General features: G+C 34.0%; 1 protein-coding gene across 2 annotated transcripts in view; it reads left to right on the top strand.

The window, feature by feature from the left end:
* LOC121390567 (EGF-like domain-containing protein 1) overlaps positions 1-20,268 on the top strand; it is a 68,517-nt gene that overhangs the window by 35,922 nt on the left and 12,327 nt on the right. The window contains exons 5-8 of one of the 2 annotated variants that reach the window (XM_041522410.1): positions 5,953-6,137; positions 7,571-7,716; positions 9,090-9,232; positions 9,826-10,074. In XM_041522410.1, the coding sequence (XP_041378344.1) occupies positions 5,953-6,137; positions 7,571-7,716; positions 9,090-9,232; positions 9,826-10,074 (723 nt within the window). The remainder of the gene's footprint in view (positions 1-5,952; positions 6,138-7,570; positions 7,717-9,089; positions 9,233-9,825; positions 10,075-20,268) is intronic. The other variant, XM_041522412.1, reaches the window with a different exon arrangement.

Here is a 20,268-nt window from a genome sequence, read left to right as displayed (position 1 = left end):
CCCACAATGGTCTCAAGAGACTGGAAGACATTACCTTTTAAATGAAAAAACGACAACTCTGCCCTCAGCTTCTTGGGAAGAGGGTTCTATTTGTGAGACAAAGTACATGTTTCAAACGCAAACGATGTTTGAGGGTATTGTAAAGTACACAAGAAGCTGCAGAAACAAAGATTATACTTCAATGTTTGTACATTGCTGCCAGTTTATCATCCCATATACGAAATTTTTTATAGACTCAACTTGGCAACAAGAGGCATCTTATAGATGTGCACAGCATCATTAAGGATGTAGGGAAGACACCAACTAGCAATTCCATCTGTGCTTTCCATTACTGGCTATGATACCAACAGTGCTTTTATGCAGAATGGAAAACGGGTGTTTTGAATATTCTCAAGCAACACCAAGACTTCCTTGAAATGTTGTTAGCTCATGGAAGTTCAGCAAAAATTGATGTTCATATATTTAAGATGTAGATCTATTCATATACCCTCTCTATGGGAGTGCAGGTGCGAATAACATACAAAAAAACCCATCATAACTTGAGAAATATCTGGAAATGTTTGTTGCCAGACCAAGGATGATAATATTGAATTACAGTAGAGTATAAATCAGCCTTCTCCACCCTACATGTATGTATTCACTGAGAATGCTCTGAGAATGCACATAAAGAGAACAACTTGCCAAGTTGTCATTTGGTATCAGTCATACCAGGCAGTCCATGCTATTCCCCAATCAAATGGTCATATGGTTGAGAAATTTCAGAAGGAACACTGGTGATGAAATAGTGATATTATACCATGAGAGCTGATGGACATACTGATGGAGGAACCAGAGCAGAGCCTGAAGAAGGAGAATACCAGAACTTGTGAACATGACAGACATATTTTAATTGCATAAAAATACAGAGGAATATGAAAGGAAGTCAAAACGTTCCTTGACAATATTTGATGTAGAAACTAATTATATACACCTGAGCATAAGTTAAGCACAATGTAAATATAAAGGCAAATCTAAAAATATTATAAACACAGACTAGTATAAGATGAACTTCTGTGAGATAGATAACTTGTACATGTAATGCAAAAGAAATTATGGTAGGTACACAAAACTGATGTTTTAAATTTTTAACACTGGTGTTTAGTAAAGAGGGACATCTTCATAATATTGATGCACATACATGTATACTCAGCAAAATTAATTAAGGGCTAGTAAACTTTCTTATATTATATTATAATATAATTCTTTGTTACTATCATATTATTTTAACATGTTTTGGTCATATATATGGCTTCTACACATTGTTTCAGTAAAATTTTACTGGTGATACACACAAAAAACACTGGGTATTTCACATACTTGAGCATTAAGCAAGTATTTGTTACACATTTGTTCCGAATGTTTTTTGTCATTGTGTTCCTTCTAAATTGATATTTAAGTCATTAAGTTTAAGAACATGCCACAATGCTGACAACTTTCAACGGAAGAAGTTGTATTTTCCCCCATATTTAAAGGGAAATGCTAAAATATCTATTGGTCCTTAATTAATTTTGCTGAGTATAGTATAGGCAGATATACTGAACCATATTTGAATAATGCTGCTTCAATATATTAAATACAGTACAATTTTTAATAATAAAAGGTTCAAGCAGCCCAAAATATGTGTAAATATAGAAAATAATGCATTTCAGGCATTGCTTAACTTTTGCCAATGAGTATATCATTATTCATATCACATATTGCATTGTTATTTGGTTTGTTAATATTAGCATCTAGTATAGGATGAATATCATTCATTTTGGGCTTATATTTGTTAAAACATTATATGGATGACAACTTTATCACTATATTTCATTTTTCCATATAGTGTTTTTGGGACACAAAATGTGCAACGGTACTCCTATTCAAATGGCGATATTTTTTTAATCCACCAACATTTTTGCTGCAGACAAGCAGATATTAAATTCATATATAATGAGGTATCTAAAAATACTTATCTCCAAAAATCCCCGGGGGGGGGGGGGGGGGGAGAGGTTTCGGTGTCTGGCCCATGGACTAATACAGTCTATGATCAAAAGTATGCATGCAAGTGGACATACGCGTAAATCACTGACAATTTAACATGAATACGGTATTATATATAACATATAAACTATTAGCGCACTTACATGTACACATGTAACATATAACTGTGAGAATAAAATAATATAATATTAAAGGTGCATAATCCTGATTGTTCCAAGTTTATTATGCCAAAATCTGTATAAAGTACAGTCAGCACTTCCTACACAGTCTCATATATAAAATACCCAAACGAGTCCCACCCGAGAATAACCCTGCTTCACCTGTAAACAAATATTCCACAGGTCAAGCCAGACCGTGCCCAAGCCAAGCCGGCCCGGGAAACTAACGAGTAAGACAGCAGATTTTGAATGCTTGTTCTTTTAAATTTTCATTAATATATTTGTAGACATCTTTACATTTTTGTAATAGGTCACTGTACATGGTAATTATGCAACTTTAATAATAATAATAATAATAATAATAATAATAATAATAATAAATAAAAAAATAAAAAATAATAAAAATAAAAAAAAAAAAATAAAATAAAATAAAATAAATAAAAATTACGTCATTCAGCTATATACTTGTACGTGCAACAATATCACAACTGAAGCTTTTTGGCTGCCATCTATCTATTTACAAATACTAATACCATTTCTAATAATAATTATATTGTATATTTGTGTACTCAGTAGATAAATAAATGGATAATGAATGACACACATAACTATAAAATATATAAAACACAAAATAAGTATAAATAATACCTGTGTAATAATATTAGTTATTTTTAACGTATAATTTTATGATATTGCAGCCAAACCAATATATCGGTAGTACAAAAGGTAAGTACATAAGACGGTAGATAAATAAATGCATTTAATATAAATATAATATATAATATATACAGGTAAATAGCTGGGTATGCGATTGGGTAAAATAGATTAACAAATATATAGACTGATACATGGGAAATACCTAAATAAATAAATAAATAAATAAATGAATAAGTTAGTAAAATAGTAATGTATACATACATAAACAAATTAATTAATTAATGAACAAACGAACAAACAAATAAATAATATAGAGAGAGAAAAAAAAAGAAAAAAAAAGAAAGAAAGAAGTCAAGAAAATGAATAAATAAATAAAATAAATAAAAGTATCACCGCTATTAATAAAAATATTATTTTTATATAGGTCCTCGTGTTACACACACAGGACCTTGACAGTAGCGTCAATAGATTGCTCAGCAATTTCAAACTTGTCCTTGTCAGTCACTCCAAAAATCCGCACAGTGTTTTTCCTGGTGTATTGCTCTAGATCGTTGTTTTTCTTCAGTACAAGATTGCTCGTGAAATTTGTCGAGTTTACATCACATTCAAGCTGGCTATATTTCTTTTTCAATTCTCTATTTTCCTTTTGTAACTGATCTTTCTCTACTTCAAGGGTAAAGACCCTAAGTTCTAGTTTGTTCAAGCTTTCGTTAATTTTCGACAAAATGTAATTTTTAAGTGTTTCCAATTCAGTTTTTAATTCAGTTTTCAAATCATCCTTTGTTATCAGTTTTGTTTAAATTAAGAGCAAGCTGAGTCAAGATTTGTTTTGAATCTAGTTCTTTTGATTGTTCGGGTTCAGTATTTTCAGTTATTTTTGTTATATCTCTTGCTTCTTCAGTTGTTTTACTTGATTTTGAAGTGCTTTTTTTGTTTCGGGTTTATGAACATGCTGTCTTTGGCTTGAACTTATTTCGAAGCTCGAATCACTAGAAGAAATGTTACGTTTTGGATTACCACGATACATTATCCTCATTCACTGAACACTGTATTTAATCGTAAACAAAAATACCACGAACACCTTGATGTTTTGTTTACATGAAATAGACTGAATTACCAGTTCATTGTTACACCATGTACAATGCTAATATAGTCATCGAGTATAGCTTGGGTTTAGGGCGTGGGTTGTGATCGCTATGGCTATTTTCACATATTAGTAAGCAATGTGTTATACACTTAACCTGATCTTAGAAGAGCATTCCTTTGGTTATTTTGTAAAAACAAGATATCATCCCAGTCTCTATGTTATAATGTATATCTACTAAAGTTTTTTAGCAAAATCTTACGCTTGATCTTAGATAAAACCAGCTTTCTTTCGGAGCGTCTTCTATAGCCACCTTTTCCACCAAACGACCTTGACCTTTCCTTTGAATGTCTTTGTCGTTTAGATATACCCATCAATAGATAGTTTTGAGGGGAGCGAGTCGACTCGCCCCAAGACTAAGTCGCCCCCTACTAACTCGCATCAGCTGTTGGTCATCTCATATCATTACCGTTTTATTAAGTAAATATATCAATATTTTAAGCAATAATGTGCATTAAATATTGTTGAAAAAGCACCCCAGTCTAAGTCCAAAAGTCTTCCCTGATCATTCTTTTGAGGATATAAGAGACAAACTCACAAACGTATTTTGACAGTTCATTGTAATTGATTATTGGATCCCCCCAATATAAAACCATTTTAATAAGTGGTCATAATAGCGGCGTTTCACTGTAATATTACACAAAATTACACAAAAGTTGTAGACGTCCATTTTTAATTTCGTCACAATTATTTACGGACAATATAGTTTGGGACGAGTTGGTTTTGGGGCGAGCTGACCAGCATTCGTTTTGAGTTCCACTGTTTTATGTACCACTATACAGACGTGTGCAGAGATACGGCCTTGATCACGTATTACGTTTTTGTCATTCAGATTTATGTAGCACTATAAAATTACGTATTAATTGTACGCTGATAGTTTTCAGGCAATGTGTTTTAGGTAGAACTATAAGAGTCTTTATTAATAGTACTAAGGTAGTTTTCAGTTCACATGCTTTACGTAGCAATATAAAATTCTGTATATAATACATAGATAGTTTTCAGTTAATGTATTTTAGGTAGATCTATACGAGTCTGTATTAATAGTACTGAGGTAGTTTTCAGTTGACGTGTTTTATGTAGCACAATAATATACTATATTAGTCGTACACAAATAGTTTTGAGATCGCGTGTTTTGGGGGTAGCACTATAAAATATTGTATTAATAGTACAGAAATAGTTTTGAGATCGCGTGTTTAGGTAGTACTATGAGATACTGGACGAATAGTGCACAAATAGTTTTGAGATCGCGTGGGGTTTTTTTTGTAGCACTATGAGATACTGTATTAATAGTAAAGAAATAGTTTTGAGATAGTGTGTTTAGGTAGCACTATGAGATACAGTATTAATAGTACAGAAATACTTTTCAGTGCACATGTTTTATGTAGGACTATACGAATCTGTATTAATAGTACACAAATAGTTTTGAGTTCGTGTGCTTTATGTAGCACTATGTAGCACTGCACTAATAGTACGGAAATAGTTTTGAGATCGCGTGTTTTGGGTATCACTATAAGATATTGTATTAATAGTACAGAAATAGTTTTGAGATCGTGTGTTTTGAGATCGTGTGTTTTTAAGTAGAAGTATGCAGTACTGTATTAATATTACAGGAATAGTTTTGAGATCGCTTGTTTTGGGTATCACTATAAGATACTGTATTAATAATACAGAAATACTTTTGAGATCGCGTGTTTTATGTAGCAGTATGCAGTACTATATTAACAGAACAGAAATAGTTTTGAGATCGCGTGTTTTAGAGAGCACTATGAGATAATGGGTTAATAGCTTTCAGTACACATGTTTTATGTAAGATTATAAAGGTCTGTATTAATAGTACACAAGTAGCTTTGAGATCGTGTGTTTTATGTATCACTTTGCAATACTGTATTAATAGTACAGAAATAGTTTTGTGATCGCGTGGTTTTCGTAGGACTATGCAATACTGTATTAATCAGGTTCCTTGTCTTCCAGATGACGTGCAATGTTTGGCGTCGTCAATGAAGATCAAGTTGCTTCCAGCTGGAACATTCAGCGGCGTCGTCTACGTTAATGGTCAAAGGGACGTGGCAGGCTGTAAAACCACAGAGACGAGTGCATCAGGATATCTGGAACTGGACTTACAGGACTCAGCCTGTGGTGGAATGATCTCCGACACGGTCAGTGCTGTCTGTGAATAGGGATAGCCTATAGGGGGTCACCTCCGACATGGTCATTACTGTCTATAAACAGTGACAGCTTTTAATGTAGACACCTCAAACATAGTCAATACTGTCTATAAATAGGAATAGCCTATGGGGTAACCTCCAACACTGTCACTTCTGTCTATAAATTAGGATAACCTATGGGGCTCATCTCCAACACTGTTAATACTGTCTATAAATAGATAGCTGGTGGTAGAGTCATCTCTGACACGATCGAAACGTAGTCCAGTGATAAAGCGGTCGCCTGATGCACAATCGGTCTAGGTATGATCCCTGTCGTTCCAGCCAGTGCATCATGACTGGTATATCGAATGCCGCGATATGTGCTATCCTGTCTGTGGGATGGTGCATATAAAATATCTCTTGCTACTAATAGGAAAATGCAGCAGGTTTCCTCTCTATGACTAAAATATCAAAATTACCAAATGTTTGACTTCCAGTAGCCGATGATGAATAAATCAATGTACTCTAGTGGTGTTATTAAACAACATTTTTAATCTCCGACACAGTCGGTGCTATATATAAATAGGGATAGCTTATGGAGGGTCACCCCCATCACTGTCAGTACTGTCTATAAATAGGAATAACCTATCAGGGTTATCTGCAACACTGTCAGTGTTGTCTATAAATAAGGATAACATATCGGGGTTATCTCCAACACTTTCAGAACTGTCTATTAATAGGGATAACTTATAGGAGTCACCTCCAACACTGTCAGTACTATACATAAACAGTGACAGTCTTTGATGTTTATAAAAACACAAACATTAACCAACGGATTATTTAAAAACTACTGGGGTCAACCTACTTGCAATCATCAAACAAAGATTTCTAAAGGAATATCATAATTTGGTATTGCCTTTTTTATGAGGAACTATTTTCTAAATATGTTAAGCTGCTACAAATAACAACACAACAAAAGGTGGTGTGGCGCCATAACTTGTGTAAATGTAGTTCCTTCCCAAAAAGATATATAGTTTTGGACAGTGACCGAAAATATAGAAATTTATATAGTCATCATATCTTGATAATATGTACAATGAGTTGCAGGATTAAATTGAAAAATCTCACTCATGGAATAGAGAAATCAGAAAAACACATATATTATGTGGGGGTTTTTCTATATATACATTTGATGCAGAACTTGCTCCTAGTATCTCTTTAATAAACCTCCCCAATTTATTAATGGAATACTGAAGGAGCTCGTCGCAGACCTCCACCCTACACCACACCACACCACCCCCGCCCATCGAAATGTTTTAATTTCACGTATGCAAATATAGTATTCCTAGCCTTTAGAGCACAATAATAGAACACATTAGGCGAACCCCGTCCTTCTTCTGAAGAGTGCCGTCTGAGTAAGATTGGTTTTGTTCTCTCATTAACAGAATACCGGTGCCCGGTCTCGAGCCGTGATCGTGCAGTACAACAGTAAATACGTCACCAACCTGGACACCAAGGTGACAGTCACATGTCGAAATGAAGCAGGCACAGTTGAGGTGACGCAGACCTTCTCCAGCGAAAACAGTAATGGGTGAGGGACATATATTTATTTTGCATTGGAATTTTTCCAGCATTCTTAAAACGGAAACGTCATGTACCCAATTTATAGTTATTGTAAGGACATGCAAAGTGACGTCATTGGAATACTGACGTCATTCAAATTCAAAATTAGCTATATTATTACAATGCTTCGCCACATTAAAATAAAAGCTGGTCTACTAACCTTGACCCCTGTCATATTTCTATAACAAGCAGACAACACTGTTTACAGGTGAGTATTTTTTTATTTATTTTTTCATAATAATATATCTGGACAAAATGTTAAATTTAAGTTTTAAAAGATCAAAGAAATAAAAAAAAGTATCTTTTGTCAAATATATCATATAAAAAAATTACCTTTAGATATGTTTTACTTATTGTGTACGAAGCCAACACAAGGGTCCAAAAAGTGATTGTCGTCGACCTTAGCAGACGACAAAATTGTGTAGAACGCAAATATGGCTATTAATATTCGAGTAAATGATCTCGTTAAAATTGACGGAACACTTGTTGGTAGGGTCCTTAGCATTATCCAACCCCTGGGAACATTTAATGTCTTAAATGTGCAAGGTACTTTCAATATTAACCTTTATCCGCAGTCATAATCTGCGGCAGCTGGCAGTGTTGTGACTCCGTCACTTGGCCCACAGTAAGCTTGACTGATTCGTTGCAGGTGCGGTGAAGCACAACATTTATTGTTTCCTGGTTATTACTTAATGCATTTAACTCGTTACGAATTAATTCATTTATTGTGTATTTGTTTGCTTTTTAGTATACACATGTTTTACAATTTACAGCTGTCGATACATGCGTACTCTTTACTTATGGGCGAATAAATATGACGTCTATTTAGAACGGGTTGTGATTTGGTTTTCAAGACATCAATGAACAAACATTACTTCGCCGTTAAGGAAACGTTAGTTTGTAAACAATGGCTGGAATGTTCATATCTTACATTCGTGCCCATGACAGACGATGCTTATGACACTCGTGCCTAAATTATCGCATTTCTCTCGCTCTCTATTTACTTCTCATAAAATGGTGAAATAAACAAATTAAAAAAATTCCAGCCATCTTTGGCCATGTAAAATAATGGTTTATTTATCGAGTGGATGGGAGAAAAAGATTTATCATATGTGGTCATGTTGGATAGCAAATATACAACCTCGATGGTGACAATTTCGACCATGGGACTTGCTAAGCTTCGTCTCAGGTTGAAATGTCCACCACCTCGGGTGTACTCTTTCTATCCCACAGGACTGCATATGATGGAGTCTTATAGTCTTACCATTACAATGTAAGTAACTTTTGTTTTGCAGTGACACTATATATACATATAAGACTGCCTGTATTGCTGTATTTCAGAAACATCCATGAACAGAATATCAACAGTAGCGTTGACATCGACTCATCAGCTGTAGAATTTGAAATCAAGCAGAAGGACGGGACCCCTGTCTCAAGCTCCACCGCTGTGTCTTTAGATGACCAGCTCACCTTTGAGTTTGTCGGTAACACACAATAATGGGATAACCTTTGAGTTTTTCGGTAAAACACAATAATGGGTTAACATTTGAGTTTGTCGGTAAAACACAATAATGGGATAACCTTTGAGTTTGTCGGTAAAAGACAATAATGGGTTAACCTTTTGAGTAAAAGACAATGATGGTCTCACCTTTGAGTTTGTCTGTAAAACACAAACATGGGCTAACCTTTGAGTAAAACACAATGATGGTCTCACCTTTGAGTTTGTCTGTAAAACACAAACATGGGCTAACCTTTGAGTAAAACACAGTGATGGTGTCACCTTTGAGTTTGTCTGTAAAACACAAAAATGAGCTTACCTTTGAGTAAGACACACTGATTTAAATTGTTTGAGTGTTTTAGTAAAACAATACTGAGCTCACCTTTGAGTTTTTTGGTAAAACCCATTAATGGGCTCACCTTTGAGTTTGTTAGGAAGACACAATAATGGGCCCAACTGTTTGAATTTGTTGGTAAAGCTCAGTAATGGGCTCATCTGTTTAAGTTTGTTAATAAAACAAAATAATGGGCTATTTGAGTTTGCTGGTGCAGGGTCAGATTGTTTTGTCTTTTTCCACAGGAAAACAAACGTGCACCTATAAAGAGTACCTGGATAAATACGGCCCACAAATAAGTAATGGAATAGACGTCACAAGCATAGATCTAGCGTCATGCAAGGCAGCTTGTTCCAGTGATCCCACCTGTGCCTCCATTGATTTCTCCTTCCTTGGGTCTGCTCTCAAAGTGAGGTGCAGAAAATACAATGAATCGATTGTTGACAGACTCCAAACTCAATATATCTACCATTTTGTTAAAGATTGTATTTCAGGTTAGTGTAGCCCTGTGATAATATGATAACTGTTTTAAGGGCGGGACATAGCCCAGTGGTAAAGTGCTTACTTGGTGTGCGGTCGGTCTAGGATCGATCCCTGTCGGTGGACCCATTGGGTTATTTCTCGTGATAGCCAGTGCACCACGACTGGTATATCAAAGACCGTGGTATGTGCTATGCTCTCTTTGGGATGGTACATATAAAAGATCTACTACTAATGGAAAATTATAGCGGGTTTCCTCTCTAAGAGTTGGCGGTCGACATCCAATAGCCGATGATTAATAAATCAATGTGCTCTAGTGGTACCGTTAAACAAAACAAACTTTGAGAACTGTTTAAAGTGACAGACCCTAATTTTGTAAAGAGGGGACTCATGATGAGATACAGGAATTTTGAAGTGCTGCCAGTGTCAGTGGTTCCATTGTTGTTCTTGTTTCAAAAGAAAGAAGTGTTTTATTTAACGACGCACTCAACACATTTTATTTACGGTTATATGGCGTCAGACATATGGTTAAGGACCACACAGATGTTTTTAGAGGAAACCCGCTGTCGCCACATAGGCTACTCTTTTACGACAGGCAGCAAGGGATCTTTTATTTGCGCTTCCCACAGGCAGGATAGCACAAACCATGGCCTTTGTTGAACCAGTTATGGATCACTGGTCGGTGCAAGTGGTTTACACCTACCCATTGAGCCTTGCGGAGCACTCACTCAGGGTTTGGAGTCGGTATCTGGATTAAAAATTCCATGCCTCGACTGGGATGCGAACCCAGTACCTACCAGCCTGTAGACCGATGGCCTGCCACCGAGGCTGGTGCACGTGTATACAGTATCATGGTAAACAATGGACTCATGATGAGTCAGTGTTAGTGATTCCATTTTTATATATTAGTATTACATTTTTAACTTTATTATTCCCAGATCTATGACAATGTCAGGGCTGAGGAGCCCCGAATCACTGCCTTACAATACAGTTATAATATTTTAAATGAAACAAATAGATAATATAGAAATTTAGCATTGATATGGAGACATTTAACTCAGTAAAACATAAAAATGAGATGACAGGAAAAACGGGAGAGAGAGAGAGAGAGAGAGAGAGAGAGAGAGAGAGAGAGAGAGAGAGAGAGAGAGAGAGAGAGAGAGAGAGAGAGAGAGAGAGAGAGAGAGAGAAAAAGAAAGAATGAAATACAGATATTATTAAGGAACATAAATATATATGTTAAAAAGTTAACAGTAAGAGATAAGAAAAAAAATTGGAAATCTTAGCAGCGCTTATGTAGAATGAACACTTTTTACTCGTTATGTGGAATACAAAGTTACCAGTAAAATAGATTTTGAGTCTTAATATAAGCACAAAAATAACTACATAAATGAATGAATGAATCTTTAACTTAATATTTAAAAACAAAAATTAGAATTCAGTATCTGAATTTGGTATATTTTTTAAACTGACCGGCCGTATCTAACTTTTATCAATATGATCCCAGGAATACACAATTATTTTAATAGCTGTAGCCTGAAAAAAACAAACAACAAACAAACAAACAAAACACATTTAAGGAAATATTAATTGCAGGCAGAGATTTTACTTGTACATGTAGAATGCAGGAAATTGCATTTCAGGATATCAAGTTTTTAAACTTTTACGGGAGAGCATACCCTCGAACCCTCTAGAAACGTTGCTTTGTGCCCTCGTTCAGTCAGCCTCCACCCCCACCCCCATATCTTATTGCTTCCGCCGTGCCTGAATTACATTTGCTAACAAGTAGTGGTAGTCTCATGAATTATAATGTTTCAAGGATACAGTCTTGAATGTTATTTGTATTACTTTTTTGTCATTGGTGTTACTCAAGAATATATTAACTGTCATTTCTCCAGATTTTTGAAATTTAAATGGTTTATTAAGGAAAGCATAGCTTCTACCTTTATGACTTTGATGAAATTTATTTTGAAAGACTTCATATTTTTAAATAATTAAAACTGCCACAGTGCATATTTTTAAATAATTAAAACTGCCACAGTGCATAATTTAAGTCACATATAGAATATCGATGTGGAAAAGATTTTAAGTTTTTAATGCTACAGTTATTCCAAATATGTTATTAGGGACACCGAAATAACACATCCATGTGCCTTTGATCTTTACACCTGTCCTGTAACACCAATAACATGTTGAGCTTGTTCATGAAGTAAGATATGTCTGCACTGTACTGACCGATTACAGTGTTGCGTATTGTTTCTTCGTTCATCTAGTTTTCAAAACTTGACAATAAATTTTATATCTTTTAATTGTTTTATCTTGAATTTGTGTTTTGAAAAGTGATGTTTTCAGTAGAATTACCCATACATATCTCGACAACCTCTTTTGTTTTAACAAAATATGTTTAATTTGAATGGTAAAATGGGGTTTAACGGAGTAAAAGTTTGGTTATGCATATTGCCATTGGTAATATTGTAAATGAACAATTTCACTACTTTTATTAATGTACCGTATTCGGAAAAAATATCGAATTAAAGGGACATACCTTAGTTTCAACCAATGAAAATTATCACGAAGTTTTGTTAATCTACAAACCTGTAACACATTTGGATAAAGTTAAAATTGAGTGAAACATAAGTCTATGACTTTGAAATGGTGAATTACCCTCTATAGGGTGTATACTACCAAATCAACTTCCATAGACGACAATAGTAACATATGTAGCTAAAACTCCTACCTGCAACGTATCAATCGACATAAACGCTACGGATATAAATACTACCACCCTTCACCTTTAAAGTGAATCAGAAAAAATTGGGAGTCAAGCTGTTCATTTCTGAGATAAGGGGTAGCATCTATGACTACTCTAGTTCCGCACAAAATTTGAGTACATTTTTACAGGTACCCCATACATGTTCCAAACACAAGGCTGTTTGACACAGTGGTACTACATGAGATAAAATTGCATACATTTTTAGCCCAGATGAAACTTCTTTCTTTTTTTACAACCAACACACTCACATTTATAACCAATCACAGGACTTGTGGTGTTCACTTCTCTATCAAAAGTTGGGTGCACCTCGAACATTGACCCAGCCGGAAGTTATTTGGTTTATTACTACCTAAAAATAGACTAAAACTCGACTCCATAACTGTTGCTTCTCAGACGCACGTGCGTTTTTAAAAAATATGAGAAATGCATTTTGTGATATTAAAAACAACAGGATGACCAAAAACACTTCGAATGTACAGACATGGATAATCTAAACAATAAAATATAAGTAAAGTATGATTTCATATATAAAAAACGGCTCTAATAGTAAAACATATGCCTTAGTGTTTAAAAACTAGTGTATGTCCCTTTAATGTTATATTTTCCTTTAAATATTTCATAGTTCATAAATTTGCCATATTCATCCAGTAAATCTTGTACAAATATTATACAACTTTTATATACCATTGGTTTATTATCCTTTCTTATATTACTATTGTTCCAAAAATTGATTATATATACTTTAATATTTTTATAAGTTTGTTTTGGTTGAATAGGTTGCGAATTTTGTAATACATCTTTCCAAAAAGTTGAATAAAGTGATCACCATGTATTATAAAATTTTCAGTCGTTATTCATGTAACTGCTTTAAAAAGATGTACCCAGTTAGGGTTTGATGATTACAATCTCCTTATCGAAGCTATCATAAAATTGTTAATGTTTAACATTTTAAGGCCACTATGTTTATATTCTTGTTCTAATATTTATCGTTTTATTTTTTTTGGTTTATTTTGCCAAATACAACCATAAAATATCTTATTTATTTGTTTTATTATTTTATCTGTGGGATTTGGAAGAGCAATTAGTAAATGTGTTATTTTTGGAATTATTAAAGTTTTAACTACAGCAATTCGAACCAATACTGTTAATTTCCTGCTTGATCATTTCTATGGTATTTTTCATTTCCATTACCGTTGGCTCAAAGTTATCAGTGACCATTTGATCAATATTAACCGATACATTAACACCCAAAAGATTGACATTTTCCGCACCCCATTCACGCTTCCATTTAGAATGATGAAAGACCTTGGAATTACTCTTACTTCTATACAATCTTTGTCTTTGAATAATTTATTCTTAAGTCAGATATGTTCGCATACTGATCTAAAATATAAAAGGTACTGTTCATGGGTGTGTGAGAGCCATCTAAAATGAATGTCGTGTCATCTGCATAATGGGATATTATATATTCTTCTTCTATTTTTATGCCTTTAATACCATTTGAATTTCTTATTAATATTGCTACAATTTCAGCACAGATGATACAAATATAAGGAGAGAGAGGATCCCCTTCTCTACAGCCTGTTTCAACTTTAAAACTTTCTCATAGAAATCCATTTTGAATTATTCTGGATTCTGAATAAAGAGTTTTGATCCATTGTTTTATTGATATTTTTAAAAATATAAAAACTCTAAAGCTTGTTCAATAAATAACCAAGAAACTGAATGAAAGGCCTTTTCAAAATCAGCCAATAGTTATAGGCCAGGGATTTTATTCACTTCAGTATACTGCACTGTATCATAAATTAATCTTGTATTTTCTCATTTGGCTATTTCTCGTTCCAGCCAGTGCGCTACGACTGGTATATCAAAGGCCGTGGTATGTGCTGTCCTGTCTGTGGGATGGAACGAAATGTTTTTATTTAACGACGCACTCAACACATTTTATTTTATGGTTATATGGCGTCAGACATATGGTTAAGGACCACACAGATATGTCTGTGGGATGGTGCATATAAAAGATCCCTTACAACTAATGGAAAAATATAGCGGGTTTCGTCTCTATGACTGTGTCAAAATGATCATTAGCCGATGATTAATAAATCAATGTGCTCTAGTGGTGTCGTTAAACAAAAATAAAAAAAAATAAAAAAAATTCTGCTATGTATCTAGTCCATGGGTCAGATACTGAACCCCCCCCCCCCCCCCCCCCCCCCCCGGGATTTTTGGAGACAAGTATTTTTAGATACCTCATTATATATGAATTTAATATCTGCTTGTCTGCAGCAAAAATGTTGGTGGATTAAAAAAATATCGCCATTTGAATGGGGATACCGTTGCACATTTTGTGTCCCAAAAACACTATATTGAAAAATTAAATATAGTGATAAAGTTGTCATCCATATAAATGTTTAACAGATATAAGGTCAAAGTGAATGATATTCATCCTATACTAGATGTTAATAGTAACAAACCAAATAACAATGCAATATGTGGTATGAATAATGATATACTCATCGGCAAAAGTTAAGCAATGCCTGAAATGCATTATTTTCTATATTTACACATATTTTGGGCTGCTTGAACCTTTTACTCTTAAAAATTGCACTGTATTTAATATATTGAGGCAGCATTATTCAAATATGGTTCAGTATATCTGCCTATACTATACTCAACAAAATTAATTAAGGTCCAATAGATGTTTTAGCGTTTTCCTTTAAATATGGGGGAAAATACAACTTCTTCCATTAAAAGTTGGCAGCATTTTGGCATGCTCTTAAACTTAATGACTTAAATAACAATTTTGAGGAAACACAATGACAAATATCATTCTGAACAAATGTGTAACAAATACTAGCCTAATGCTCATTTCAATATTTTGTCATAAGTATGTGAAATACCCAGCGTTTTTTACGTGTATAACCAGTAATAGTTTACTGAAACAATGTATAGAAGCCATATATATGCCCAAAACATGCTAAAATAATATGACAGTAACAAAGAATTATATTATAATATAAGAAAGTTTACTAGCCCTTAATTAATTTTGTTGAGTATACATGTATGTGCATCAATATTATGAATATATCCCTCTTTACTAAACAACCAGTGTTAAAACTTTAAAGCATCAGTTTTGTGTACCTACCATAATTTCTTTTGCATTACATGTACAAGTCATCTATCTCACAGAAGTTCATCTTATACTAGTCTGTGTACTATTTTTAGATTTGCCTTTATATTTACATTGTGCTTAACTTATTCTCAGGTGTTTATAATTAGTTTCTACATCAAATATTTCTAGGAAAGTTTTGACTTCATTTCATATTCCTTTGCATTTTCATGCAATTAAAATATGTCTGTCATGTTCACAATTTCTGGTATTCTCCTTCTCTAGGCTCTGCTCTGGTTCTTCCATCAGTATGTCCATCAGCGCTCATAGTATAATATCACGATTTCATCTCTAGTTTTCCTTCTAAAATTTCTCAGCCATATGACAATTTGGTTGGTGAATCGCCTGAACTGCCTGGCATGACTGATATCAAATGACAACTTGGCAATTTGTTCTCTTTATGTGCATTCTCAGAGCATTCTCTGTGAATACTTACATGTAGAGTGGAGAAGGCTGATTTATACTCTACTGTAGTTCAATATTATCATCCTTGTTTTGGCAACAAACATTTACAGATATTTCTCAAGTCATGATGTTTTTGTATGTTATTCGCACCTGCACTCCCATAGAGAAGGTATATGAAATGATCTGCTTCTTAAATATATGAACATCAATTTTTGCTGTTGCTTGAGAATATTCAAAACATCCAGTGCATAAAAGCACTGTTGGTATCATAACCAGTAATGATAAACACAGCTGGAATTGCTTGTTGGTGTCTTCCCTGCATCCTTAATGATGCTGTGCACATTTATAAGATGTCTCTTGTTGCCAAGTTGAGTTTATAAAAAAATTCGTATCTGGGAGGGTGAACTGGAAGCAATGTACAGACATTGAAGTATAATCTTTGTTTCTACATCTTCTTGTGTACTTTACAACACCCCCAGACATGGTTTTCATTTGAAACATGTACTTTGTCTCACAAATAGAACCCTCTTCCCAAGAAGCTGAGGGCAGAGTTTTCTTTTTTTCCCAGTTAAAAGGTCTTCCACTCTCTTAAGATCTTTGTAGGGATTCCTTATGTCAAGTGTGGCTTGCAAGAACCCCTTTCACATGAGAAATTTAGTGCCAAACCACGAATGCTGTTATTATGCTACTGTGGATTAGTTGCAAACCTTCCCTGAAAATATGCTGTACCAATAGAGCAAATTGGAAGAGAGCAAATTGCCATGGTCTCATATGGTATTAGTCATATCACAAAGTCCAGGGTATTCCTCAACCACATAGAAATGGCTGAGAAATGTCCAAAGAAATACTGAAGCTGAATTGGATGGTTTGTGATCTGATAATGCAAGAGCTCTTGACATATTGAGGGAGGAACAAGAGCAAAGGCCCAGAGGAAAAATAAGAAATTACAGATATTGTGACCATAATAGACATTATATTTGAGTCAGATGATAAGACTGAAATAGGAAAGAAAGTCAAGTGCTAGATATGCCTGATGACTATATCTGATGTCAATTATATAAACCTAAGCATAAATTAAGCACAATTTAAATACAAATATGTTTTTAAAAATAGTACAAGCTTCTGTGAGATAGATGAATTGTAAATGTTTTAACACACATGCCGAGGAAAGGTACTTATAATTGGCTGGTACTAAGATATAATTGGCTGGTACTAAGAACAGAGGGACATCTTCATAAATTTGTGAACATAGTCTATAAACTCCATATACTTAACCATATTTGAATAATGAAGCCTCAATATGTTATAGAAAAAAGCCAGGTCAATTTGGGGGTTTTTAATAATAAAAGCTTCAGGCAATCCTAAGTATGTGTATACATAGAAATTAATACATTTCTGGCATTGCTTACTAGTAACTTATTTTGAGAAGTATATAATTATTCATACCTCATATTATATTGTTTTGTAATTGTTATTAACATCTACTTTATAGAATAAAAGGAAGGATGTAGAAATAGAAAATTGTAAACTTCACATATATCATATTTGGCTCACATAAAATGATTGAGAATTGGGAATGAAAGTTAAATTTTTATAGTGCTAGATATTTGCCTGATGACAATATTCTATGTAGATTTAAATTGTATACACCAAAACATAAGTTAAGCATAATATAAATAAACTGCAATTCTAAAATATTACAAAAAGCAAAAAAAACAAAAACAAACTAGCTATTGTAAGATGAACTGTTGTGAGATAGATAAATTGTGTATGTAATGCAGACTTGCCTAGAATGGTATGTAAATTCACTTTTTATGTTTGTAAGACTTGTGTGTAATATACAAATATTCAAAATATCCATGTAAATGGTTCAGACAGCGTGTACTGCACCATATTTAAGTAATGCTGCCTTCAGATATTAAATACAATACAATAATAAAAGGATCAGAATGTTTCAGGTACTGTATGTGTATATACACATGTACATAGAGAATTACGTATATCGGGAACTATGTAACGTTTGCTGGTGAGTATACCCCCCGGTAGTATAACCATACCACATATATTGCATTGCTTTGTGGTTTGTTGTTATGAACATGTAATTTAGCATGAATAGCATTCATAATTTGGTCTTAAACCTGTTCAAAATATGTCTGGATGAAAACTTCAACATTGCCATGCAGTTTTTTTCATATACTATGTTTGTAATACTCAGGACATTTCAAATTCATTGACTCACTATGCTTAGTCAGATGCCAAAAATGTATTATTTTTTGGTGGAATACATTCACCAGTAACCCAGCTTTAAAGTAAAAGCAGTGATATAGTCCAGAATTATTTTCAAATATTTTTGAAAATTATGTGGAACATTCACCTTGATCAGAAATTTGCCCTGTTAAAAATAAATAGGGTGCCTACACTCAAACGTGCCCTGCAGGCACACCCACCAACAGATTGCCTGCAGACAAGCTGATTTGAATATGTCTATGGATAGGCTTCATAGATATACTCATCTTGAAAAATCCCTTTGGGGGTCGGGGGGGGGGGGGCGTTTATAGTGGGCCCATGGTCTAATCTGTCTTTAATAAATCCAGTCCGATCTGTTTCAATAATTTTATCCAGAACGATTTTAATCCATAGCTATACATCCAGAGGCTATTTTATTGGTACAGTTTAGTAATGTAATTGGTCGCCAATTACCGGCGTCGTGGTTAGGCCATCGGTCTACAGGCTGGTAGGTGCTGGGTTCGGATTCCAGTCGAGGCATGGGATTTTTAATCCAGATTCCGACTCCAAACCCTGAGTGAGTGCTTCTCAAGGCTCAATGGGTAGGTGTAAACCACTTGCACCGACCAGTGATCCATAACTGGTTCAACAAAGGCCATGGATTGTGCTATCCTGCCTGTGGGAAGCACAACTAAAAGATCCCTTGCTGCTAATCGGAAAGAGTAGCCCATGTAGTGGCGACAGCGGGTTTCCTCTCAAAATCTGTGTGGTCCGTAACCATATGTCTGACGCCATATAAACGCACATAAAATGTGCTGAGTGTGTCGTTAAATAAAACATTTCTTTCTTTTGGTCGCCAATTTTTCAAAAACTGTTTAGGTTTATGTAGTTTCTGTATACAAGTAATTATCCCTAATTTTTGTGTATTTGACATTTCATTTATAAGATAGCTGTAATTAATGGATCTGCTAATGAATATACACAAATTTAGCCAAAAGAATTTGATAAACTCTGTAGTCAAACCATTTGAGTCAGGGTTCTTATCATTTTTCATAGTTTTTGAGAACGTTAACATTTCTGAATATTTTATTTGACCCTCTAATCATATAACTTTTTGTAAAATTCTTTAGTTTTTTCTAAAATTACGTTTTTTGTCCATTTATTATAGTGCCATCAGCATGTTCCCGTTTACTGTGAAAATTTCTTGATTCCATATTACAAAACTATTTGGTAGGCTTTCGCCCTCTTCTATTCATGTGGCTCTTGATCTAATAAATTGCCCTCCTAGTATTTCTTTTGTAATTTCTACTAATTCATTCTTCTTTTATTCTAATAGTTTTGAATTGAGCGTGTCTTCATTTTGTTCTAAAAAAATATTTCTTCACAAATGGTTGCTTCTTTTTAAAGTTCTGTCTTTTTTAAATGATGAATACGATATGGTTTTCCCTCTAATTTCTATTAACAGCATTTCGAAAAAAGTTGATCATTTATTGCCAACTGAATCTTTTCATTTAAAATTTGATTGATGTTTTCTAAACTGTATATTGGTATTGCATATTGACATTTAATATTACTAATAGTTTCTTTAATTATTTTGACATAATTTATCACTTTAAGTAATGAGTTGTTGAACTT

Source organism: Gigantopelta aegis, chromosome 15 (genome assembly GCF_016097555.1).
Source record: "Gigantopelta aegis isolate Gae_Host chromosome 15, Gae_host_genome, whole genome shotgun sequence".
NCBI lineage: Eukaryota > Metazoa > Mollusca > Gastropoda > Neomphalida > Peltospiridae > Gigantopelta > Gigantopelta aegis.
Note: the sequence above shows the minus strand (reverse complement) of the source record. Positions and strands in the feature narration are given on the sequence as shown.